General features: G+C 38.6%; 1 protein-coding gene across 2 annotated transcripts; it reads left to right on the plus strand.

Annotated features, from left to right (window-relative positions):
- The first annotated feature begins 1,781 nt into the window (after positions 1-1,781).
- LOC306808256 (transmembrane 9 superfamily member 2-like) lies at positions 1,782-24,468 on the plus strand. Of its 2 annotated transcripts, XM_079318625.1 has the most exons (17): positions 1,782-2,037; positions 2,374-2,441; positions 3,766-3,859; positions 5,416-5,543; positions 5,767-5,896; positions 6,854-6,981; positions 8,000-8,111; positions 10,251-10,330; positions 10,782-10,890; positions 13,049-13,181; positions 14,210-14,329; positions 14,506-14,563; positions 16,776-16,935; positions 17,581-17,732; positions 18,183-18,294; positions 18,675-18,846; positions 23,829-24,468. In XM_079318625.1, the coding sequence occupies exons 1-17, from the start codon at positions 1,921-1,923 to the stop codon at positions 23,894-23,896; spliced, it is 1,941 nt and encodes a 646-aa protein (XP_079174751.1). In that variant the 5' UTR covers positions 1,782-1,920; the 3' UTR covers positions 23,897-24,468. The 2 variants fall into 2 exon arrangements, with proteins under 2 accessions (XP_079174751.1, XP_079174752.1); XM_079318626.1 differs by lacking the exons at positions 1,782-2,037; positions 3,766-3,859.
- The last annotated feature ends 2,148 nt before the right edge of the window (positions 24,469-26,616 follow it).

Consider the following 26,616-nt stretch of genomic DNA (forward strand, 5'->3'; position numbering starts at 1 on the left):
GCTGGGAAAGGCTGCGCCTCGAGACAAGGATTGATTGTCCCCAAGGATTGAGGCCCCACGTGGAGTGCTGTGCCCAATTCTGGGCTCCTCAGCACGAGAAAGGTGCTACTGGAGATAGTAATCATCACAAAGATTATTAGATGTCTAGAGCATTTCTCGTACGAGGAGAGATATGGAAGCTGGGGCTGTGCAGTCTAGAGAAGGGAAGAATGAGAAGGGATCTCACTAATGCATATAAATATCCCAAAGCCGGGTGCCAGGGGGATGGTGCCAGAGTCTTTTCAGTGGTGGTCAGTGACAGGACGAGGAGCAATGGTCATAAACTAAAATACAAGAAGTTCCACCTAAACATGAGAAAGAATTTTACACTGACGGTACGAGAACCCTGGAACAGCTGCCCAGTGACATCATGGAATCTCCCTCTCTGAAGATAATCTGTGTCACCTGTTCCAGGTGACCCTGTCTTGCCAGGGCGATTGGACTCGATGATGTCCCAGAGGTCCTTTCCAATGCTAACTGATTTTGTGAAGCAGGAGATTTATAATTTCTTTGGAAGGAAAATCACAGTAGTATCAGTTTAACTTCGAAGTTTGTGCCGCAGCTTAACCCAGATCACTAAAAGAGCCTTAAAGGCATTTTTGATTGGTTTCATTAATACATGTGCATGGCAGCACCCCTTCCATGCAGAATAATAGCAAACCGAAACAAATGTGGTTTAAAATTAAATATGTTGTTGATGGCACTAAGTTTTGCCATTTTTGTTCCACTAACTCGATTTGCTATTTATACTGGAAGTTCAACTGTGATTTTCTTTGGCTGGCTAAACGTGATAGGGGAAAAGTTAGGAGGAAATCAGCTCATACAAAAATTAGCTAAATTTTCATTGTTTGAACCCGTAGATTATATAAATTGCTATTATATTAACCAGCCATCAAGGACTATTTTCTTAGTGCCACCCAGTCTAATCACCAGATAGTCTTTTAAGTTCTCCAGTCCTTCATTTCTGAGAGGTGCTACAGAGTCTATGGACTATTAGGGCACTGCCTAGTGCTATTACAGTTGCACAGCTGCATAATTGTTACACTCTGATAAGAGAACATCGGACTCTATCCTTATCTTCAGTTTTTCAGTCTGTCAGATACTGATATGCAGCTGCTGCTTGTGCTATGGGAAGCAGAAGGCAACATTTGCCTCAGACTAGCTCATAGATGTGTTGAGAACACAAAGGAGGGGACCTGTCGAACTCCAGTACATACTTGAAGATCTCCCCTTACCAGTGTGGATGCTCAGTTTCTGGATGCTGTTACTGTGAAGGGGAAAAGGGAAAGATGACCTTTGTTGACATGATGGTGTTTGGCCCGGTGTTAAAACTCGATGATCTCAGAGATATTTTCCAACTTAATTGCTTCTGGGCTTTTTGCTGGGGGCTAAAATCTGAAAAGAGATTCCGGTATCATAGAATGGTTTGGATTGGAAGGGACCTTCCAACTGAATCACCTGATTTCACTCCCCCACCTCGCCTGCCAGGAGCAGCGACACCTTCCCTTAGACCAGGATGCTCCAAGCCCCGTTCAGTCTGGCCGCGAACACTCCCAGTGATGGAGCACCCACAGCTTTTCTACGCAACCTGCGCCAGGCCCGCACACCCTCCCGAGGAAGCGTTTCTCCCCAGTATCCCGTCCAAGCGGCCTCTGGCAGGGGGAAGCCGTTCCCCCCGTCCGTCGCCTCCCGTCCTTCAGTGCCCTTCCCCAAGATGGCGCCCGGCGCTTCCCGCGCTCCCCGCGCAGGCGCCGTGCCCCGACCCTGCCGTGACGCGACGCCCCGCCCCGGCCCGTGCCGGGGCCGCCTCCGCAAGGCGCTGCCCGGGGTGCTCGGGCCGCCGCTGCGCCTCATGGTGCCTGTGCCCGTCCAGGGTGCACGATGAGGCTGCTGGCTGCCGCCCTCTTGCTGCTGGCGCCTCTCGGCGCCGCCTTCTACCTGCCCGGCTTGGCACCCGTCAGCTTCTGTGAGGAGGGTGAGGAGACCGAGAGCTGCAAGGTGAGAGCCCGCAGGGGCGGGCCCGGCGCGGGCCGTCCCCTGCCGTGCCCCGCTCGGGGTCCCGCGCTCCGCGGCCAGGGCGCTCCGCGGGCTCTGTCCCAGCCGCGGGCGCCGGCCTTTGCTCCGGGCGGACAGACACCCCGGCTGCTCTTCCCTCTTCCCGCTGTGAGGACCCTTATCTCCTTGCTCCTGGCGTGGCCGGGGCCTGTCAGCAGCCGAGAGCAGCTCCGCCGTGGGTAGCAGCGTTTGCTAGTTAGCCACGCATTTCATATCGGCCACACGTTTGTTTCTCAAAGTCCGTATTTTCATAGTTTTTCTCCTCCTTTCCTGTTCCAGTCACTAATTGAGCTCTTCGTGAACAGGCTGGACTCTGTTGAATCAGTTCTGCCGTACGAATATGATGCGTAAGTAGATCCCCGCGGGTTTCCAGGAGCGGGTGGAAAGGTGCTGTGCTCTTAAGGGGGGGTGTCGGTGTTCTGGCTTGGGGGTGGACCAGTGAATCCAGCGCTCAGTGGCAGGAATGAAGTACAAGAGGGTGGAAAGGACGAAGGCCACACCTGTGCCACCTGACCGTCCTCTGTTGTTGTTAAAAAAAGGCTGCGGGGTTTCTTATGGATGCATTTTTTTGGGCTGAGTACTAGATTTAATGTTGACTGGCATATTTGAAAGTTCTTTTGGTTAGGCAAATCTAGGACGTCCGATGCTTTGAGTTTCTTTTACTTCCTGGTAATTGAAGGAAACTCGGAGACCAGTCACTGTTAATTTTTTTTTTTTTTTTTTTTTTTTTTGGCCAAAGTTCTGTAGCTAATTCTTGATGTATTTGTTTTGGTTTTGTTTAATTTTGATTCTTTTATATGAAAAGTTCCGTCTGCTTTTGCTGGTATTTATATGCCTACAAAGCGAGGACAAACAAAATGATTTGCAGTCTTACTGTTGGGCAAAGAAAAGAAAACTTGCAGGTGTTTTGGTTCTTTCCCTGGGCAGTGCAGCGGTAGAAGCGAGACCAGAGACTAGTTAAAAATCCTCCATCTCTATTTCCATTAAACTATGGAAGCCAGTGAATTTAGGACCATTGATTGAGGAAAAGTATTTATGTACCAAAGTTAAGTATGGGTTTGTTTGTTGTTATGTTGGGGTTTTCTAATGTATCCTGCTGTTACCCATGTTTAATGAAAACCCAGAATGGTTACATTCTCCCACATTCAGCAGTTTCAGACTGTATGGAGCGAAAAAGAATTGGTGAATGGTGTTTGACAGTGTGGCACTGCAATACTAAAAGCACTTTCCTTCTTTGAAATGTATTTCATGTTAATTGCTGTTTGTAAATATTTCTTTAAGAAAAGAGTGTAGCTTTTCAGAAACTTTTTGCAAGAGAAGTGAAAAGTCTGTAGTACAGTCCCTTTTCTTCCACAATGAAACGTTCTATTGTTTGTTAAAATTGCTTAATTGTTTAATTAAATTTAAAATTTATTTGAAAAGGGTGGGTGGACTAAGCATCATGCATTTTGTTAAACATATGTTGGAACATGTATTGGTTGAAATTGATATTAAAATAGATGCCAGCTTTCTTCACAAAGGCTCTCAGATTTTTAACTACCAGTGGCTGAACTGTCAAAAAAATCATGAAAACTACTATGTTAAGGACATAATTTAAGAACTTGTTTTAGGCTGGTGTTTACAGTTATATGTCAATTAAAATAAAAGGCAACCTTTGCTACTTTTTTCTAGTTTTGACTTCTGTCAAGATAAGGAAGAGAAAAGACCATCAGAAAATCTTGGACAAGTGCTGTTTGGGGAGAGAATAGCATCGTCTCCGTATAAGGTTACTTTATCCCTTGATGTTGATCCTGTTTAAATTTGAAAGCCGTTGTTCTGATGGCTGTAATCCATAGACATAGCTGAAGATTTGATGGCTGGGTGATTACTTCTGTTTATATTTTTAAGTGTAAGCGCTGTGGAGTTTATGTAATAAAACCCAATAAAACTCCTCCCTGCCCAACGGCATCTTAGGTTGGTTAATTGCAGTTAGGAAACTGAGCCAGCGATCACCCTTCTTGCCTGTTGCTCTGTGGTAGAGAAGTCCAGAAACTGTATCTTAGGTAGTTATTTAATAGCTGCAAATAAGGTGTGTTAGATGATGTTAAGTAATTTGTTTATTGAATGTAGCTTTGGAGACTATCAAGTGGTAGTTCAGCAACTGTTTGGTATACTTGGTTGTAGTATTGGGCAACTTTCAGAGTGGGAAGGGGAAACGAGGTTATGGCACGTTTGCAGCTTTTCTCTGCTTGTACATGCTTATCATCTGTTTTCTGAAATCACATTTTTCAGTGTTGATGCATATCACTTGGAACCTTCTGTAAAATAAATGTATGGAAATAGTTTGTGGACTGGGTATGTCTGTATCATACCCTGCATTAGCAGTGACCAAATGTAGCATTTCAGAAAGGCTGTGCCATCAACTTGGGACAGTTATTAGCAGTGAAGAGTTGTAGTCAAACAGTGATTCTTGGTGCTTGAGAGCTGTATGGTGTTCCAATGCAGTTTCCAGACTTGGATTTGCCAGTGAAGCTGAAAACTGTGCTGTGTGTGTGATGGTTGCTAGATAATCCAAATCCCTGTGAGAAAAAGAGGCAGCAGCTTCTGAGTCTGCTCAGTCATAAGAGACCTGATCACATCTTTTCATTAGTCTGTTAAGCAAGTGATGTTCCCCTCCCATATATGAACTGCTCTTAGAAATCTCCTTGATTCTCTGAGCTAATGTAATTTTAAGTCTTATGACTAGTGGTCCCAAGAATCTTTTAAATATGTAGCCTAATGGGTCATTTGGACTGTATATGTATTGAATATGTTGTTTGAAATGGCTGCAAGCTGCAGTAATTAGAAAGTGCTGTTTCTGGTTAGCATATGGGCTAACATTATTGATGACATAAGAAATTTCAGTTGTGTTTTAAGTCACTAACAGGTAAATATTAACAGGTTAGAAGTTGGAGATGCAAATGTGAGTGTGTTTGTGTTAGGTGATGTTTGTGCTTGAAGTTTCAATGTTGTGCAACTTGTGCTTTTGGCAGCCTTATCTAACTTGGTCGTCATGGGCAAAACCAGCTAAAGTTAACATGAAACGTTCAAGAGGGGCATAGTGAGAGTCTGCTTTAGCAGATGATGAAATTATCAGAATAAAACAAATAGGTAAAAGAAAAAGCAATACCTTTTCTACTTATTTTCAATTTTCAGTCCTCAGGGTTTATCCTTTAGAAACTTACAGTAAAGAAGTAAAGTAGCTAAAAAAACCCTTCCTACTTTACCTGAAAAAATCCCAAAATGCTAAAAGATCTTTGAAGCAAAATTGATGTGACTTTTTTGTGTGCTTTTTTTTAACAGTTCACCTTTAAAAAGCAAGAAACTTGCAAGAAGGTTTGTACAAGATCATATGACCCAGGAAACAGTGCTGATAAAAACAAACTGGCTTTTTTGAAGAAAGGAATGCAACTGAATTATCAGCATCACTGGTAAGTCAAGACATATGCTTGAGGCTGGGTTTATTTTCTGCTTTTGGACATTCGTTATATCTGTTTTAAGTGGTTGCTTTCTTCCTTGTGTGTGATAGTTGTCTCTCTGCTGTGCGTTTTGTAGGCACTACTGAAAAGTGTGTGCATTACATGCATGTGAAATGTCACTGTGAAATGAGGTGCATCCCTTTCTGAGGACGTGTTTTTGATGATTTCTGTCTAGGATTATCGATAACATGCCTGTAACGTGGTGTTATGATGTGGAAGATGGACAAAAATACTGTAACCCAGGATTTCCAATAGGATGTTTTGTTACTCCAGATGGTAGAGTTAAAGATGCTTGTGTTATAAATGTAAGTGGTGGAACTTTTTTTGTTAATACAGGGTGGTTTCATTTGTGGTTTTACTTTTAACCTTTCTTTTCCTATTGAAGAACATGTATGTTTGTAAACATGCTTTAGTGTTCAGACTGTGGGCACTGACAGAGCTGATTGCTGCTAGTGTGTGCAGTGTCTCACTGATAGAGTTGTCCAAATAAAATGTTCCATACAGGTCTTTGACCAATATATGTTTTATAAAGCTATAAAATCATGGTGTGGGTTTTAAAAGCATTAGAAAATTGAGGTTTTGTTCTGAAATTTCATGTGTATCTATCCTAGTACCTATTAATTCTTTGTCTGTCTTACGTTCATGTGCAAAATGTTCTTTTATCAGTATCAGATAGAAACTTTCTAGTGAAGTCCTAGAAATGAGCTCTGTGTTCTAGTTGCAAAAGTTATGTCTAGCACAGTTTACGAGTTAAATGTGTCAGGGTTTTCCCAGATGGCTGAAGGATAACAAACATAGCAGTGACGGGGAAAATTATGTTGACAATTGGAAATGTCAGTCATCCTGGGAGTTCCATTGTGAACTAGTACAATTACAGATAATAGTGGTAGAGTTTTATCCCTCCTGAGTGAGGGACAACACTCCTCTTGGTGAGGAGGGAGCTTTTCACGGCTGCTCTACTGTTTGACCTGCTGCTGGCCTGCAGTGCAGTCAGGTCGTTTGTATGCAGCAGGTCTGATGCTTCTGTGAAGTGTTGTATTTATCATGCACATTCAGTTTACTCTGTCTGCGGTCACCTTCCAACTCAGTTACTCCTCAGGCTCCCCAGACTCTTGAAACTGGTCCTTTAGACAGGTATATTAATGTTGAAGTGTTTTCCTTTGTTGCTCCTTCGTACAGCACCAGTCTCATATTAAAGTCCTTGACTTCTTGCGCCCTCTCCTGTTGGAGAAGTTGCTCAGTCTCATGATCATGTTTTGTAGTCAGAGTTTAACAAGAAGAATACTTTCTACCTCTTCAACCACGTTGATATAACAATCATGTACCACAGCGGGAAGGATGAAAACTGGCCTGGTGCAAGACTGGTGATGGCAAGACTGAGACCACAAAGGTAAATTGTGCATTAAAGCAGCAGGTTCTGGTACTCTGGAGTCCAAACAGCAGTTCCAAAGAAAACAGTTCCTTAGAGATGTCATTGGTATTAATAAATTCTGAGGGACTTGTTATTCTGACTTCCCGTAAAGCCTTTGGTATGCTGGTTTATACCTGGAACTGTTTACAAGGACAATTCCACAACTGTAAGGGTAATTTAACTTTGCTTTTGAAGTATTCCCCAAAGTCCCTTGTGATGGAAAAGCTGCTTATGCAGACTTTTTACAGCCTGACTTAAAAAAACAGAGCCTTTTTCATGTTTTGGTTGATTTCTATCTGGTGTACATGTTTTCAGATATACTGAGAAGCATCCTTTCACTTAGTAACAGTTTCCCAAGTCAGATCTGTTCCCTGTCTCCCAAACTTCTGATGAATGTACAGGTGTGCTGTTTCCTGTGGAAGTTTGGATACAGAGGTATAGGTGAAATACCATGTTAATGCTGGTATTTGGAGCTGCAGATGATAACAACTAATTTCCTAAGAACACTAACTGATTATCTTGAACATCTTGAACATCTCAGATCTTGAACAGTAGCTTCTTAGTTTTTGTTTTGACCAGAGCAGAGGTGCAGTAACTCAGAGGTCAGAAGAAGACTGAAGCAATTACTTTGGCCTCTAGTCAATCTGTTCATACACAGTTCATATTTATCTATACTTGAAAGCTGCTGTCCAGTTATAAAATTTCAGAGTAGGTTGTTTTTTCAAAGCTAAACTCTTCTCTCTTTTCTATAGAAGTTAAGTAAGTTAATACGTTACACTACTACAGTTTCTGAAATCATACACACATGCTTGGTGCAACATGACTTGATTGTACTTGATTTTTCTTTTGCAAAGGTACTTTAGTCTCTGACTGGGTGCTTTGCTTCAGCCTTGAAGCTCTCCTGATGGGGAATATTTGTGATTGGAGCACAGTGCTGAATGTTTTGAAAGAAAATTAAAGTTTTGAAAAATTTTGTTTAACTTCTTTTCCCCATTAGCTACAAGCATGCAGATGAGAACAACTTAAGCTGTGAAGGGCCACCTATGGAGATTCCTGGAGAATTCACCAGTAAACTGAATTTGGTTTACACTTACTCTGTGACATTTGAAGTAAGTATTAAATCTGTTACGTCAATGTGTAATTCCCCAGAAGAATGAAATCAAAGCAAGTGGATAATGTCCTGATAGCCATAACTGGATTACAGCAGAGTGAATTCTGTAAGAATGGTCTTGTGAAGTATTTTTCTGAAAATATTAACAGGATTTTTGTTCCTGTAATTTGAGGGACACTGATTTTTTCCCCTGTGTTTTACTACTAGTATAAAATCAGTAGATTGAATGACTGGAAGAGTTGTCTTCCTTGAGGTAAAATCTGCTTTCAGATTTCAGTCAGGGTGCTGAGAGTCTTATGTTAAAGAACAATTCATCTTTGTATCTGGAGACAGTTCTTGGTTAAAGTGTTGACTATAAAGCTTTATCTTACTGGGTTGCAAGTTTTGTCTCATTTTGTGTGGGGTTTTTTTTTGGTTTGTTTTGTTTTTTTTTTTTTTTTTTTTTGTTGTTGTTGTTGTTGTTTATTTTTATTTTTCTTGAGTAGGTTATCATTTATTTTTTAAAATTAATACTCTAATGTTTACTAATACACAAATGCCTTATTGAGTCTGTAATGAGTTAGGAGGATATTGCTTTCTGGAAAATGGTTCTTTACTCCAGCATGAAAAGTGAACCTCCTGTGGGTATGACAGTAATTTGGTTCAAGGTACTTCAAATCTTGGTACCTCTGTTTCAGTCTGTCCTGGAAGCAGGTTGTTTTTCTGATGTAAGACACCGATCTTAGATGGTTTAGCTTGAGACCACCAGTTGTTTTGTACAGCTAGTGAAGCAGCCGTGATAGGGCAGCAGCTTTCATCCTGCCAAATGAATTTGATTTGAAGCAATGACTTTGAGGTGCAAGACTCGGTAGCCTGTTACATTTCCTTTGGGACACTCAATCTTCTTTCGACTGATTTTCCTACATGGATGAGCCTTCTTTCATTAACATTTGTGTTTAAATCTTGGGGTAAATTGTGATTCAGAACTTCATTGTGAACTTTGTCTGGTTTCTCATGCAATAGGTGAGGTGTTTGGGTACCTACATTCTTTTCCCTGTTGTGGAGCAAATAAGGCTCATGTCCAGTGGGTTTGGATACTTCCAGCAGATGGCACTTCAAAACTGCTTATTCTCTCTGTTACGCATAAGCCTTGATTTAAAGTAATACCTCATGTGTTTTACTTTTTATTAGTAGTAGTTTCAATCAGTAGTAGTAGTAGTAGTTTATCAGTGAGAAGTGTTTTTAAATAGGAAAACATCCGTTTCAGTAAACCTGACTACATATAAACTGTTTTATGATCCTTTCTAACATGGCAGCTGAATTCTGATGAGAAAGTTACGGTGTCTGCTTTAATTAACTGAAATGGACAAGGTATTTAGCACTATGTGAAAAGTATACATCATCATGTCTCTGATGTTCAGTACACAAGTGTACAAAAATGTAAGCCTGAGAGCAGCTTGGTACAGCTGGACAAACTTAGCACTTTGTGAGTAAATGAAGAAATTCAGCTGAACTTCATGCCAGTCAGGGGATAGAATTTGGTAGCAGGACAAGAGGTGTGTACCTCCAAAGAGAACAGTTGAGGAGCACAAGGCTTACGGGTCAGAAAGAGTCCTCAGTTGTTCACATGAAGGTCCAGGAATGTCCAGAAATTAAAGTTGTCTGCCAGGAGTCAGAGTGGAAAATTGTCTTTTTCAGCCAACGCTATGGCAGAGGGCGAAGAAGCCTGTCCTAAATGCATTAAAAGTGATGAGAAACATTTTTTGTTTCCCCTGCAATTTTTCTCTGGAGTATGTTTGACAAAGTTGAGGTTTCAAGGTCAGTGTGCTGTGCTGGGAAAATCATGATGGCATGATTGTTTTTTAACAGTTGGAATCTGCAGACAGCTACATCACAAATCGTGGAAAGATAAGGCTTAGTGAAGCCTAATTTAAAGGCAGAAAATGTGGGTAGAAGATTTCAATTAAAAGATACACTTTTAGAGTCTCTAGAGATTAATTAATGCTAGAGAGAGGTCTTACATCCAGGGTTGATACCAAGCTTAGAAATGAATGCTGGCTGGAAGGTTTGGGAAGTGGATGTGGTATGCTTATTCCATCTTGGAGACTGCAATAAATTTGTACTTGCTTCTTTTAATTACTATTTCATTTCCTTATAGGAAAAGAATAGTATTAAGTGGGCTTCCAGGTGGGACTACATTTTGGAGTCCATGCCGCATACGAACATCCAGTGGTTTAGGTAAGATTTGCATTTATTCGGTGAGTAACCTTGCAGGGGAGCACAAAGATTTTAGTTGTACTTCTAGGGAAATAGAACAAAGTCCTTAGGTTTTCACTCAAGAAAACTTTTTACTTTCATATGTGAAGTAAGTTTTCATCTCTTGGGAGTGATTGTATTACTGCATTTTGTGAAAGGAAGGCATCATCTGTATCCAAAAAGAAAGCAGTTTCCATTGTTTTACTTTATTGTCTCCATTCTGGAGAAGTTTTTTAGTCATTGCAGCTCTGCAGTGTTCTTGCTATTACTGTCTGGCTTTGGCTGCCAGGCGAGAGGTACATATGCAGAATGCATGTTTTGTACTCAGCAGCTGCTTACAGTTGAGTTGTATCTGAGTTGTACATGTAGTACGAACTGAACATCTGAAACCTGAATAACTGTATTCAAAGTTTGACTTTTTCTTTATCTACAGTATAATGAATTCCCTCGTAATTGTTCTCTTCCTATCTGGCATGGTGGCTATGATCATTCTGAGGACTCTTCATAAAGATATTGCAAGATACAACCAGATCGACTCTTCTGTGAGTAAAATTTACTGCTTTTACCTGAGCACATTTTTGTACCTGTAGTGATGTCTCTGTCTTAGTTTTGAGTACAGTCTAGAGAGATGTGTAACTATGATGACTTTGGGGGTTAAAAATTGTTGGAGATGTTCTGATTAACATAGGCTGATACAAATTGATGTTACCTGTGGCTGGAAAGTGTGGTGTAATCACTTTGTTTAGTTAGGAGATCATAATATTGCAGTTCATGTGCAACACAATTTCTGACCTCTAGCTGTGTTAGAACTTCTTGTGATGTGTGTAAACTATATTTTATTTTATTTGTGAATACAATTCCTGCAGTAATCACTGTGTTAAACTGAGTCTGGTGTGTTTAAATTAGTGAGATGACTGAAGCCTGTTGCCATCTAACTGAACCTGTTGTGAGTTCTTCTGAGATATGTACTCCTTAAAATGGGAAAGCAGCAGGCTCCTATAGGGGAAGAGAATATAACTGATTGTGAGTTGAAAAGACTTTACCAGTAGACTGAGAGTAATTTTTACTCAGTCTTTTTCTCATTGGTAAATGTGGTATCTGCAACTCAAAGATGAGAAGTAATGTCAGATACAATAAAGGTTTGCATTTTCACTCTTGTTGCTGTCCATCTGGTTAAAAAAATACTTCAAAATGCACGAAAATGTTTCATATTGAAACTAGAACATCTGAAAGTACTTCTGTTCTTCTTTGTGGTTCTTTGTGGATATTGAATATCTTCTGTTAATGTAAATCCAGACAGTGATTTAAAGTGGAGAGATTTTTCTCACATCCTTTAACTGATAGTTTCTGTTTGATCTCTCAATTAAATTATGTTCAATATTTAACACTGTGTTGTCTTAGCTGATCATTCTTAATGTATTAAAGAGCAAGACTTGTGGAAGCTTGATTAGTTTTTATGAGTAACAACAGGGGTAGGTGTGACTTTCATAGTCACAGTTTTTTTATTTTCTTGTCAGGTGTTGAGAGACTTAAAAATCTGTTGCAGTTCAAGGAGCTTATTTTAAAAGGTGTGAAATAATTGTGCAGAAGAGGACCTGAGCTGAAGAATATGCAGGGAAGCAAATTAGTATCTCACATTTAGGGGATGGTGGTGATTGTACTTCAAAATAAATCGATGCACCAGCCAGTGACTGTGGTCTTAGAATGTGCATTCAATGTTTCAATTGGTGCTAGCTGGCTTTTAGTGTGATGTGGATTTAGTAAGACTTTCATTAATGAAGTGTTTAGACATCATTAGATTACTTTTAGGGTCTTATGACTAAGAGAGGATTCCTGAACTGAAGAGAACTCATGTCAGTATGTTTTCACCAGTGAGAGGTAAAGCTTTTTTTTTTTTTTTTTTTTTTTGGCAATTTATGGTGCTCTGTGTCATTGACCAATGTGGTTTGCTTTCTTTCTTACCCTGTTTATTGGAAAGCTTTAATTCTAGTGGTAAGCAGTCCTTTGAACTGAACTCGTATTCCCACATTGAATGGAACTTGTAGCTTTTAACTTTATGAAGAGTAGAGGGTCTTCTTGTGGGGTTAGTTATCTATGGTTCTATGCATTAGTTTTGTTGTTCAGTTGGTTTTTGTGAGGGGAGATGTCTGTTTTGAATGACTTTATTGAAAAGTTTTGTTCTTCAGCAGTGGTTTCCTAGAGCCACTGGATTGAGGTTTCCCCCTTCCCGTTCCATCCTTCCATCCATTCACTTCTGACAGTGAGTGTTGGTGCTTGTCCCTTGTGATTGCGGGGAGCAAACTTCCTTCTGGAGTACAGGGACAGTTCCATTCTTTTCCAGTATTGTCATTGAGACCAATGGGTTTTGAAATTGAAACAGAAAAAGAGAACTAGATTGGAGTTAAAACTAAACTGAACGCTTTGTTTGAGTTTAAATTTAGAGTGATGTTCTATGGTTTGACTAATTACATTTGTTTTTTCTTGCTTTAGGAGATGAGAATTTTCTTGATAAATCTTGACTTTTTCACTGAACCATTAGGGGGTTATAAAATCAATCAGTGATGAATCAGATGCAATTAGTCTGGCTTTGGATCTTAACTGGAAGCTAATCAAACTTTAAATATGTATTTTGCATCTTGTTTGTGTTAATTCACTGCTGCATTATGTATCACTGCTAAAGACATTGTTGATTTTATACAGGAAGATGCCCAAGAGGAATTTGGCTGGAAGCTGGTTCATGGAGATGTGTTTAGACCTCCAAGGAAGGGAATGTTGCTGTCTGTCTTTTTGGGCCAAGGAACCCAAATTTTCATAATGACGTTTATTACTTTATGTAAGTGGCTTCATTAAGGTGATGTGTATGTAGTGTAATAGCAGTAAGAAAGATGCATTATTATTAAACAAATGATAGAAGCCTTCTTTTAATGAAGAAATGAAGTCCTTCCTTTAATAACATATAATATTAATGCAATCTCATAACAGTAATTAGATAGCTTCAGTAATGCTCTTGTAAGCATGTCACTGAAAGCATTGTGATATCTGGGCTAATGCAGATTCTTCATTAATTCAGAAATCAATCTTCCTTTGTACAAGTTTCTTTTTAAAAAACACAGTTTTGCATGGTGTAAATTATCCAAGGGTCCAGTAATGCAAGTGCAAAGATGTAGTCAAAGCTTTAATGTTCTGGGAACTCTTTCTGTCCAATATGTTTGACATGAGCCTGCAACCATCCAGAAATATGAGCAAGAGTGCACGCCAGTGAAATAGTACTGACACAATGTTGGGATGATGAGAGCCTACCATAAATATATATATATGCATTTGATTATGTTTCCTGTCACGAGATGGTATTTTATTTTTGGCTATCTGTAAAGTTTATGAGGATTCCTCTTCTTACTGTACAGTAGAATTGGAAAGTACACTGATACTTAGTACAAAAGAAGAATCTTTCTATTTACTGCATAATACTATGAGACTGCTAGAATTTTCTTGACAGGCTTGTCTTTCAGTTGATCACGACTCTGTATCTTGCTCAACAGTGGTAGTTTCCTGCCCAGTCAGTGTAGTAGTATGGAAAGAAATTGGTGGCAAGAGAAAATGCTTTTGATGAGTGGTGGCATTTTGTTTTTCAGCCTTTTGGCTATGAGATACTTTCTACTTAAGAGATGAGGTGGAAATAATGCTTTTGAATGAAACAGTGCCATTTAGGGGTATGTTCATGCGGTGAAGTTGTACAAGAGCTTATGCACTCAGCCTTCATTGAAATGTGTGGTAGGGAAAGGGATAAACCTTCACAGTGATCTGTGTTATGGGGGTATTTTGACAAATGTCCACAAATAATTAAATCTTTTTGTTTCTTAGTCCTAGCTTGCCTTGGTTTCCTCTCTCCAGCCAACCGTGGTGCTCTGATGACTTGTGCAGTTGTATTGTGGGTCTTACTGGGAACACCAGCTGGTTATGTGTCTGCTAGAATGTACAAAAGTAAGTACATTCATTTATTTAATGTGTCACAATATGTTAAATTCAGAATTGCTGGAATGAATATAAACCTCCAGCTGGAGCTGGTGTCTCAGACAGCACATCTGCTTCTTACTGCCATTCTGCAAAACAGTTGGAAAAATCTTGGCCATGAAATTGTTTTTACTTTTTCTTCTCAGCGTTCAGAGGTGAGAAGTGGAAGACCAATGTCTTACTTACGGCTCTGCTGTGCCCTGGGTTAGTATTGTTTCCCCTCATTCTGTCCTTTACTCTTAAGTAAAAACGAATCTGAAGAAGGGAGTCGGGGGGAAAGCCGGTTGTTCTGATGCTTGTCTGTGTGATTTTGTTTATGGTACTCCCAAGCTGCTGTTCCTTTTGTGCATGGCCTGTCTGTGAATATAAAGAAAAATGAATTCTGTGGAGGTGGAGCCTGGTAGTCCAGAACACAGCTTCTTGGCTTGTTTTGTTGTCAGCTGTGGGGGTAGGAGGAATGGGACAACTCTCTTGCAAGGTTGTGTCACAGTCTTTGGGAATCACTGCACCAGAGCATTGGACACTGTCATGGGGTAATTCCAGTTTGATACTGCAGTACTCAGAGTGTTCAGGTGACTCTGGTTATAGGCTTCTTATAGAAATGTAGGTGATATCCAGTTTGGGAAATGGCTGTAGTGTGTATCATACTATGTAGTGTGGCCAATACTGTCCTGCTGGGGAAGGGCAATAGCACTTTTCATGGCTCTTAGGACCTTTTGTGAGAATTAGTGGGGAGACAGAGCAGAAACTATTTTCTTCTGCAAGTCTTCCATGCTTCATGGTTGCAACTTTGAGCACGTGTCCTTGGCAAAAGTGGAAGAAAAGATTAGAAATTTCTTAAGGTATTTCTTCGCCCAAAAGCCCTGAATGAATAAAACATTACTTGGCTTCAAGTAAAGCAGAATTTCGTCAGTTGAATGGTAATGAACTTGATAACCAAGTGTGGTATTTCTGTGAGAAATCTTGTAAACAGAATGTGTTCCAGTCTCCCTACTGTCATGTAGATGTTATCAGGACAGAGAAGAAAATATATATTTTGATGGAAAGAATACCGTGCTTATCAGTTAAACTCCTAAATAAATTGAGTTTCACAGAGGAAGTAAAATGACTGGGGCTGATAGAATATGAACAGATGCCCTGATTACACTGTGTTAATTCAGTGAATTTGCATAATATCATAAACAGCCCAAGGCCTTTTTAATCTCAGTAGACTGATGGAAGTTCATATTTGCAGTATTTTTTCTAACTGTGAAGAAGGGTAAGTGTGGTCTGTGTTATGAGCCTGGGTAGATGATAAAGATTAGAAAGACTTCTAAAATTGATCTGATTTTTTTTTTTTTTCTTTTTGTTCAACAAGATGCTTACACCAGGGGTCGCTTGGGTGTGCTTACTGAACATTCTGTTCCCCCAAACAATTTTGGCAAGTGTCAGGCCTCTCCTAGGAAAAAAAGGAGCCTGTATTTTGCTCTAATCCTTCTTCCTTCCTTTTTAAATTAAATGCAGTGAAAGGATGCATGTTCACTTCAGGGCAGCTTAAATTCTGTCTCAGGAACACTTTTTTAACTAAACCCTGACAGTGGTGCACTTCACAGGACCCTTTCTGAGCTGAATTTTCTGTGGTGTATCTTTGAATCCAAGAATAATGGCAATTATCACAAGCTTCTTTCTCTAGGGGTTCCTTTGCAGGATGAACATTCTGCTTTGTTTTCAGAATGGGATGTTTGAAATCTTCATCTCACCTTGATTCTCATCTCCGAGTTGTTTTCTAGTTTTTGACCAGGATGTTTAGAAAATGAGGCAGGGGAGGGAAAAGCAGGTCTAGAGATGAATCATGATGGATGCAGTCTTTATTTAAATTCTTCAGAAGCCTGGACTACTTAATATGTGTAACTCTAAGCTTGCACAAACATTTCTGTTGTAGAGCAGAGCCCTCTTTAATCCCCCTCTTCCTCTTGTGACAGAAATTGGAGCAGCACATTATGTTTGTTGTGAGAGTCCATAGGGCTTCCAAAGTAGGAGGTTTTGCTATCACTGTCTTTATTCAGAAAGGATTTGCTATTTGTAAAGGACGGAAATAAAGGAAATATTTATGTTTTTAATAGGAAACGATGTTCAGATAAGGAGTTTTAAAAATTATTCTATATTTTTCCATTCTTTGTATGGACTTTTTTCAATAGCATGTTTCTGTTACTTTTGGTGTTATGTACAGAGTCTTTATTTAAATGGCTGTACCATAGATATCTACATTACAAGCATTGGGTGTTGCAGGCATTTTTACTTTAACTGCACCAGTGGTGAAAGGAGCTAGGACTGCTGGGAAATTGAAAAATTGAGATAAGCTACATTTCTTTTACATGTTAAGTAATATTTATTTTTTCTGTAATGTTTTAATATATTTTTTTATTTTATTTTTCAGGATTGTCTTTGCTGATTTCTTCATTATGAATCTCATACTGTGGGTGAAAGGCTCCTCAGCTGCCATCCCTTTTGGCACTTTGGTTGCTATCCTTGCTATGTGGTTTGGAATTTCAGTCCCACTAACCTTTGTTGGTGCCTATTTTGGCTTCAAAGAGAAGGTAGGGCCCTTTGAATATAGATTTGAAATACAGCTGTCCTCTGTAATTGAGCCATTGGATCTCTAAGTAAGGGTTCTTGACAGGATCTGGTTTGGTTGAAACATCTGTGATCCCATGATTGTAAAATTTTACTGTCTTGATATTGAAACAGAGCATAAATTTCTAATGTCACACCAAACAGTTTTTTTCTGTCCATTCACAAAACCAGGTTTTAATAATGTTTTTGGAGCTCTTACTTGTTTCTTGTGCTTCAGCAATACCTGTGTAGTATTGCTGAGTTTTGAAGTAGTGCTTCAGAGAGGCTTCAGCTTTGTACTCCAGGAGTTTGAAGTAATGCCAGACAGCTGAGAAAAAGGCAATGTTACTGGATTTTTTAGATTTTATTTTGTTTTTAAATAAGGACTGAACAGATTTATTTTCTTCGCATTCTGCCTTGCTTACTGGCCCATAGTTGAAATGTCTAAATCACATGTGCTTTTTCCTAATGATGGACATCAAGTTTGTAGGTTTTTTTGTTTGATAACTTGTGATGACTTATGAATGAAAATACACGTTTATCAAATCTTTATATGCTAGTACTAGGGAAAAGTAATCATATTTATGATGCAATAAATCATCTTTTATTTCTGTTATTTTTTACTGCAGCCTATTGAACATCCAGTGCGTACAAACCAGATTCCTCGCCAAATCCCAGAGCAGTCATTTTTCACAAAGCCATTGCCTGGTATCATCATGGGTGGTATCTTACCATTTGGCTGTATTTTTATTCAACTTTTTTTCATTCTGAATAGCATTTGGTGAGTATCATTTTTTTCCCCTCTAGTTACATAGGTTTGATATTGGAGCTGGGAAAGAGTACAGGTGGTGCAGGAACTGTGGAAGCTAAAAGTCTTCCCAAAATGGAGACATGAAGTGATAAACATCTCTGGTGGAAGTCACCTGTAACTGTCTCTGTCAAAGTTCATAAATGCTGATTTCAGGTGTAATTGAAGACTTTGTTGCTCTGTAAAACCAATTATATTATTACCAGTAGCTTAAATAAATGTGTGTTTATAGAGTACATTCAGGTAAAGGAAACATTTTATAGAATTAGCCAGTACTGGTTTAGGCATGGTTACTCCAGTGTTTTGGAGGTTTTTTTTTTTTTGGTTTTCAGTTAACTCAGCATCTGGTAATGTGACACTGTGAATTAACTCAGAACTTCAACCAAAAATGAGACTCATGTTTTTATTTGTTTTTAATTTTAGGTCTCATCAGATGTATTACATGTTTGGATTCCTGTTCCTAGTTTTTATAATTCTTCTAATTACATGTTCAGAGGCTACAGTTTTGCTGTGCTACTTTCATCTGTGTGCAGAGGTAAAAGTTATAGTTCTGATGTAAATATGACTTGTAGCTGCAAGAGGTTAGAATACAGGTGAGGTATTCACATACACTGTCAAGTGCTGGACACTGTGAACTGATTGCATTTTCAGCCTTGGCTTTTGCTTCAAAATCAACTACTTGTAACAGATAAGCAAAAACAAACAGTTTTGATCTGGGAGTAATTTCATCTTCCTAGTGGAAGCAATAGGGCTGAATTGGAAGAAGGAAAATGTGTATGTGCCATGTTGGAATGTTTGAGCTAAATTTTGCAGAATTAAATGTGTTTCATAAGATAATGTTATTTTTTCACCATCTTATCTATATTCCATTTCCTACATGATGATTCTTAGTGAGTGGTTTATTACTTCTTTCAGGATTATCACTGGTGGTGGAGGTCGTTCTTGACCAGCAGCTTTACAGCAGTTTATCTCTTTATCTATGCAGTCCATTACTTCTTCTCCAAACTCCAGATAACAGGAACTGCCAGCACCATTTTATACTTCGGTTACACAATGATCATGGTCTTGATTTTTTTCCTTTTTACAGGTAAGTACAATATTCTAACTAAAATTAATGCAGAGGCTCTGGTTTTGAAGTGAGAAACATTAGATGAGATTTAGATTACATGAAATATGTATGACTCTCTAGGCAGTGTTACTTATGTGGTTTGTGACACCACACAGCACAGTAAAATATTTTTTTACCTTTTCTTCTTAACTTGAAATTACATTTATTTATGATATAATTAATTTTCCTTTATTGAATATTGTAGTAGCAGTGAGTTCAAACCATTATATTTGCCAAGTCCCGTTCTTATTCACTTAAATACTGACCATTAACTTGATTCTGGATTTCATAATCGGTTCTAGAAGTTCTGTAGTTGTAGATAATTTCACTCTGAGTATGGAGGATAAAAGATACTTTGAGCTTTCACTACTTCACTATCAGCAAGTGAAGGAGGCTGCTACGGGGGAAGAAGTGAACACTGACAAAATAAAGTTTTAGTATTGTTAGAGTTGTCTTATCTGCTCGTTAAACCACTTCATAAGGATGGAAATGTTCCTTACCTGGAAGAGCCAATTTGAAATATGGCTCTCCAGTGTTAGTTCTTCAATGTTTCTGATGTAACTCATGCAGACCAAGTGTCTTCTACAGGATTATTTTAATGTTCATAATCACTTGACTGAAACAATAATTTCCAGGTTGATTTGTTGAGAAATCTGTGCCAAATTTACCATGTATTGGTGAAATAAGAAGCTCTTTGAAGGGCATTGAAAAATAGCCCTGGGTGTTTTATCTCTATGTTCATCATACTGCTGCTGTTGTATATGTAGATTTAACACATGAAGTCAGATCTTTTAGATCTTGGTTTCATGAAATACTGCAATGACAGAACCAGAGAAAATGCTTGTTCGTATATGATGGGCTGTTCATAAAAAGAAACAGCCATGATAGTCACTCCAAAGATTTTTCATGGAGGATTTCTCTGTGGATGGCATGGTAGTTTATATGTTACTTTTTAACTTCTTCTGCCTGTTTGTTGAAAGCTGCAGTGATTACTTTGTGTTCACTCAGTGAAATGCATCTTTCAGTTAAGTGCAGTTAAATGCAGTTGAAAAAGAGTGGCTGAAATAGGTAATGAAAGTAAGTCTCAGCGTCAGACTTCAAGTTTGTCAGTGTAGCAGTGAGAAGGACCTCTTTCATCCTTGTTTTTGTACTACTGGTTGACACAAAGCAAAAAAAGCACTGTTTATAAAAACCAGAAGAACATTTCTGAATGTGTTTGAACAAAGCAGTTATGCTGTAGAAATGATATGAAATAACAGTGACTGTCACTTATTGCTAGTTTTTTTCTTCAGAAATGTGTCTCTTCTAAGATGGACAATAATTAAAAGTTCTAAGAAGCAGCAGGGGAAAAAAACAAGGAGGATTTAATTTTTCTATTTTTTAATTATTATAAGGCAAACATGGAAGCTACAAACATTGCCAGTTAAACCTCTGCTTAAATCATTGTGAAACACACAAGCTCCGGATGTCTTCTATAAAATATACCTATCTATCTATATTGAAAAAAACCCAAAATGATAGTTTAAAGTGTTTTGATTACTTTTGTGCTAAAGCAATATATTAATAAGTGCCTGGGTTTTAGCATAGATTAGTTGCTATCCTGCTAATTTCAATATCGCTTATAATATGCAAATTGGTAGAATTAAAAATGTCCTTTCATATATAAAATGATAATTGAAATTGTCGTGGCAGCTGCTGAAATGGTATTAAAAGCTTCAGATATGCTCATCCTGGAGTTCTTGATATGAAGGCCAGTGAGGCCCCTGAAGTACAATAATAAACTCTGCTGCTGTTATTTTTGCAGTGTTGTCTTTTGAGAAAAACCTGCAATGGTGCTGCCTATGTTGCTTCTGTAGCTCATGAGGAAAGCTGCTACATGGTCCTCTTTTTGTTTTTTATTCTTATTTTTTTTTTACATTTTATAGAACAGCTAGTCACTAGAAAGCTAATAGATACAACAAATACACAAAGAGTGTCATAAATCCTTGGTAATGTAAAATGCTGTGATAACTTTTCCTTCTTTAGTTAGGTGATAGATTATTGGTTCTGAAGTGTAAGCTGTTCTAGACAAGTTCAAACAGAAGACACCTAACTTTTCTTTGTTTTCCCTAGCAGCCATTGTTTTAGAAAACAAGGGTTCAGTCCTTCACAGTTTCTGGAGTGAAGGAGTTTTCTAATGTAATTTTACATGCTGTTTGCATTGATGGTGTTCCAAAAATGGGACCTCAATCTGTTCCACTTAAGTTAGCACTAGGTATTTTGGTTTTCTCTATTCTTGCCTACTAGGTCTCAACAACTCTGACAGAAATAGAAAGGGTAGTGTTAATACCTCCTCCATGGCAGGGCACTACAAAAGGGATCATAATGAATAAGTAAATAGGAACTCAATGCTTTTATGGCAACACTGAGTAATATAATCTGACCAGTAAAATCTGATGGTGTGCACACCCCAACCAGGCAATTTGATCTTAATGTACAAAGTGCAGCTAATCTTTCAAGAAATAACAACTGATTGGATGGAGATAGCTACATGATTACATGTATTTTATTCGTGGAGACAAAAAAATGCTGAACATAGTCAAAGCATGTTTCTTTGCAGTGACCTCTATTTTTGAACATCATTTTCACTTGTGAGTTAATGCCATTTTCAAAATTGAGTTTTGATCTTCTGGGTAGATTGTGTTTAGAATCTGAGATTCTGAAGCACCCACCACTGTGCAGTGATTGAAACCAGTATGATACAGAGAGCTTTTAAGGTACATGAGAAGTATCAGCCAAGTGCAGAGTGCTTTTCTATTTGCTTTCTTACAATCTGCTCGTGCTTTGAATTCTATTTTCTTCATTAAACAATAAAGCTAGAAGAGATGAGTAGAGCAGAAGAGTCTGCTTAATGTATTTTGACATTGTTTTTAATTTTTAATTTAACCTGATTTACTAATAACTGTCCCTTACTCAGTTAGATGCTGGCTTTGTGTATAACATCTTGTTTCTGTGTATCAGAAAGTGGTAGCATATATATTGCAGAACAGACTGTTCAGCAGGATATAAATCTGAGGACAAGATTATCAAAAAACAAGGGAGTTGTCAGTATCTCCCCACTAAGTATAAAGGAATTTTTGGACATATCTTGCTTCTTGTCTAAAGAAGTGTCTTGAGTCATCTTCATATCTGGGTTTGGGAGTTTTAAATGACTCCTGCAAAAGATCCTTTACCTCCCTAGAGTGATCAATGACATGCAGTGAGCTGCTGTGCCCTGGGATGGCATCACTTTTCTAGGCTAGTAGGGATTGTTTAAAAAAGCAGAATATTAAAATATGCATGTCACACCCTTAGCGGAAAAGTAAAGATAAATCCCACAACAGTGAGTTCTTCATTGCAGGCCATTCAGGTGATTTTTCATGCAGTTTAAGATGGTGAGTGGTTAAGATTGGGTAAAGACTAGCCAAGAAACTTATTTGTTATATTGGATTAAGCCAAACAAACAGATTATACAGGCTCATTGGAAGAATTGGTGTTAGGCTTAGTGTGGGGCATTTGATAGAGATGTGCATGTGAAAGATGTAAAAACCTTAAAATGCAAAGGAATTTAGACCAGTCAGAAAATAATTGTAATGGTCTCAACTCTTTCAACTAGTGGAGTATTTTACTTACTTGTTTGGGGTTTTAGGGTTTTTTGTATTGTTTTTTATTTGTTTGTTGCTTTGTTTGGGTCTTTTTTTGTTGTTGTGGCTTTTTGGTTTTGTTTTGTTTTGTTTTTTTAAGTACTTAATGTTAGAATTTTTTAATGGCTTTACCACAAACACCTTTAGGTATCTGTTCTCTGTTATGTTGTGTTCATTGACGTCTGTCAGAGAAGCCTGAGCTGCAGAGGTGTGCTTCTTGTTGACAGTGCTTCAAAACTTGCATTTCAGTTTGAATGTGTTTCAAAAGAGCTTAATAAAGAATCTTCTAGTTAAGCCAATCACAATAGTGAAAGACATTGGAGCTGATGTGAAATGTGGGCTGTACAGATAGAAGAGGATGATAAAAACTGGAGGAGCTGAGTGCATGATCTTGTGGGTGTCTGCAGTGGACAAGGAAGGGAAGGGCTATCCCAGGGCTGGCATGTAGCTGTGTCTTTGAGAGGGAATTCAGTGCAATTGAGATCTTCCCTTTTTTTTATCTGTTAAGGGTTAACATCTCTGTGGCAGTTTACAACTAGGTTAAAGTGTGAGGAGCAGTGCATTGCTTCCTTTAGAGGCTGAAGACTAAATTAATTGTCTGGGATTCTGTCTACTTGCCTATGAAGTTCTTAAAGTAATTTAAAAGTAAATGTGATGGACAGTGTCTTTGCAGTTGCCCAACAATAGTGACTGTCAGTGAAAACCACAAATTTGTTCATCAGTTTAAAAAAAGAAAATTGTTATATACTAATCCCAGTGTTTTGGTTTGTCAGTGCTGCTTTCACTTGCTGCTTTCTTCCAGCTGCTCTAGTAGTCAGAGCATTCCTTTGTCAAAAGGAAGTAACAGGATACACCAAAGAATTTCTGCTCTATAGTACAAGTAGAGCACGATGAATATAAAACTGGGACAGGTGAATTTTTTCCCAGGCCTAGTTATGTGTCATAATTCATTGGCAGTGAAGTATTGTGGACCTAAAAAACCAGGGAGGAGATGACTTGGCATGTTTGTGAAAGTTAGTTTCTGAACTGGTGCTTGTGTTTCTGCTCAGGGTGCTGGCAACATGGTCATTGGTGGCTTAAATGTACATGAAGTGGCCTGGTCCCTAAAAATCATCTTTGGTCTAAATCAATAAACTAGCCTGGGGATAAATGTGTGTTGTTAAATTTAGGAAGTGCTGTTTTTCTGGGTAGTTAGCTGGATTACAATGTTGTGTTCTGTCCTGCTGGGAAGTACTTGTTAGATTTCTCTCTCAGGGCAAACTGGAAGATAAACTAACCATTGTTACTTTCTCGTTTCAGGCACTATTGGATTTTTTGCCTGCTTCTGGTTTGTAAGTAAGATTTACAGTGTTGTGAAGGTGGACTGAAAAGCTTCAAAGTGTATTTTGAACATACTTCCCTTGCTGTTGGATAATTTTTACCATGTATTGAAAAACATCCCACATAATTATTTGAATTTGTAAGAGTGAAAGACCAGACCACAACATAAAGTACAGACTTCTATTGAAGAAAATGGTACCATTGCCATTTTGATATAAACAAAAATGTTTACGTCAGTATACTCATTGAACATGTTAATTATAGTAATTAAAAAATTATATCCAAAATTTTATTTAGGACAAATAAGAATTCTCTGAACTAGTTTATTTGAAAATTTGAGTGCATTATGCAGTCCTCCAGCTGAATTTCCTTGTGACTAGGGTTTGGGGTTTTTTGTTACCCCTTTTGGTTATCATTTATATACCATGAAAGCCTGGGACTGTCAAGTAAATCTATGTAAAATGTGAATTTTTTTAACTTAACTATGATTGTACATATTATCCTGCACCTTCTTTACAACTAGGTTATCTTCTTACAAATGTACATGCATTTAGTGTAATGTAGACTTTATAAAAAATATTGACACTGGTTTTTGTTCAAATAAAACTGCACAACTCCAGCTTTCCTTGTGTGTTTCTTGTTAATTAGATCTTCACTACTGGGGCACTGCTCATATTAGTTTGAGCAGTTGATTGGTTTTGAGTTTTGTATTGTTCATAAGCAGTTTGATTGGCTGCAGCTTGTGCAAGGACTGGTGGGTCACTTGAATCTGGCTGTAGGGTGGCAGGGGCTTCTGGACCTGTGCCTCATCTCTGTGCTTTTCCAACTTTCCCAAAGTACCTTTTGCTGGGCAAACAATTACTTTCTATCAAAGATTAACCCGCTTTTTCTTTTGTAGCCATCTGAAACATATGTCTCCTTATTCTTCATCCTGTGAAGATGAATTGAGCTTGTTGGGAAGTTAGACATGAATCTAGTGGGCTTGGAAATGGGTGTTTTATAAAGGTGAAGCCTTTTTCCTCCTCTGTAGAGCTTGTGCTTCGATGCTGGATTGAGTGACATGGAGTATCTTACTAACCTCTTCAGCTATAAGATAGCAGAGGAATTCTCTCAGGAATGTCAAAGTTTTAAAGAGCCTCCCCAAAATCTTTAATTGCCCTGAAAGATAAGTAGAGTCACTGCAGACGTGTAATTCCAGTGGCTGTGTTACAGAAGCTGCTGGAGGTGAGTAGGGGGATATTCACTCAGATTAATGGGTGAAATACTCAAAGCTCATTAAATGGCATATGGAAATGTTCATCACTGGAAGCTACTTTTCAGCACTTAAACCCGCAATTTTACAAGACCCAAAATTACTCTGTGTCTTTTCATAGTCATATAAGCACCAGGTAACTGCAGTTAATGTTTGTTATCCTTTCAATAGTGTAATCTTTGGTGGGAGGATTTCAAGTCTCGCCTCTATGTGTAGTTGTTCCTTCCAGGTTACTGAAATGTTGGGACAGATCACCTGGCTCGGGATGACTGCCATGCCGCATCTTGTGGACAGTGCCTGTGGCATAAAAATGAAGCTTGAAGCACCTCAAAAAGTGTCAAGCACTGGTGTACCAGGAGGGGCTGGCTACAGTAAACATGGTTCCTAATGAGGTCCACGTATGCTCTTGATGGCAACTCAGCCTCACAAATATTTTTCCCTCCTACCACCAATATCTCCATTTCCCTTCTGTTTCTGTGAACAACAGCACCATTGCTGTTAGAGAAATTGGGCTGTGGTTGGTTATCAGCTGGTTCAAGAGCACCACTCTATTAGAGATTTCATGCTCTTGGAATTGGTGCTGCTCTGTTTATATAGGTCCTTCTTATTAAATTTTATATTTAAAGTTGGGGGGATTTTATTGGATACTTGTGTTGCATGAAGCTGCTTTTACATTTTACGTGTTCAAAGGAAAATTAATTAATGACAAAATTTGGAGCTACAGTTGCCATAAACTCCCAACAGGAAATTTTGCCAGATTAATAAATATGCATTTCACAAGAGGCAAAGTAAAATGGGTTGTAAAACTGTATTTATGGTGCTTTTACTATGACTACTACTGAGCTAAAACATAGAAAGTGGGTTGAATGGGTTTCTGAAGCTTACCAGTAGTCCAAAACCAAAGCCATGAAGTAAAATTGTTCCATTTTTCCTCCTAAGTTCCTCTACATCTAAAAACTTCTGCTGTCCCCGTATCTAAGATCTGTGCTGTTTTGCAGAGAATCTGAATACATGCCCTCAGAATTTTCTGGCACCTTTTTTTAACCACAGAAAAGGTACCAGCTGTAATTTGACTTTGTGCTTGTAGAGAAAGCCCCTTGGCTGTAAGCTAAATACAAATGGTTCTGAGCACATATCATTTAAAGGTGGTCTAAGCCCTAGCCAGAAAATAATAGACAAAGTTCATAGTTTTAATTTTATTGAGCACAGAATGGGCTGTAATAATGTGATTTTTCTAGTGATTCTCATCACTCTTAGGGAGGTTTTCTAGAGTGGCTGAAGACCTTGTCCACTCTGGCTGAGTCAGCGATGGATTTTGACTATGAAATAGTCATTATGGGGAAATTAATGTTTTGAGTACTTAGATACCAGCAACTGTTGCCTTGATATCTAATCCATTTCATATCAATTTTTGTGCAATCCTTTGCTCTCTAGGATACCTCAGAGAGCTAATTAACCTGCCGGACTGCTCAACAACATTTAAAAAAATCTATCTAAATACCGGACTTATCTGCT

This window comes from Erithacus rubecula, assembly GCF_903797595.1.
Source record: "Erithacus rubecula genome assembly, chromosome: 15".
NCBI classification, from domain to species: Eukaryota; Metazoa; Chordata; class Aves; order Passeriformes; family Muscicapidae; genus Erithacus; species Erithacus rubecula.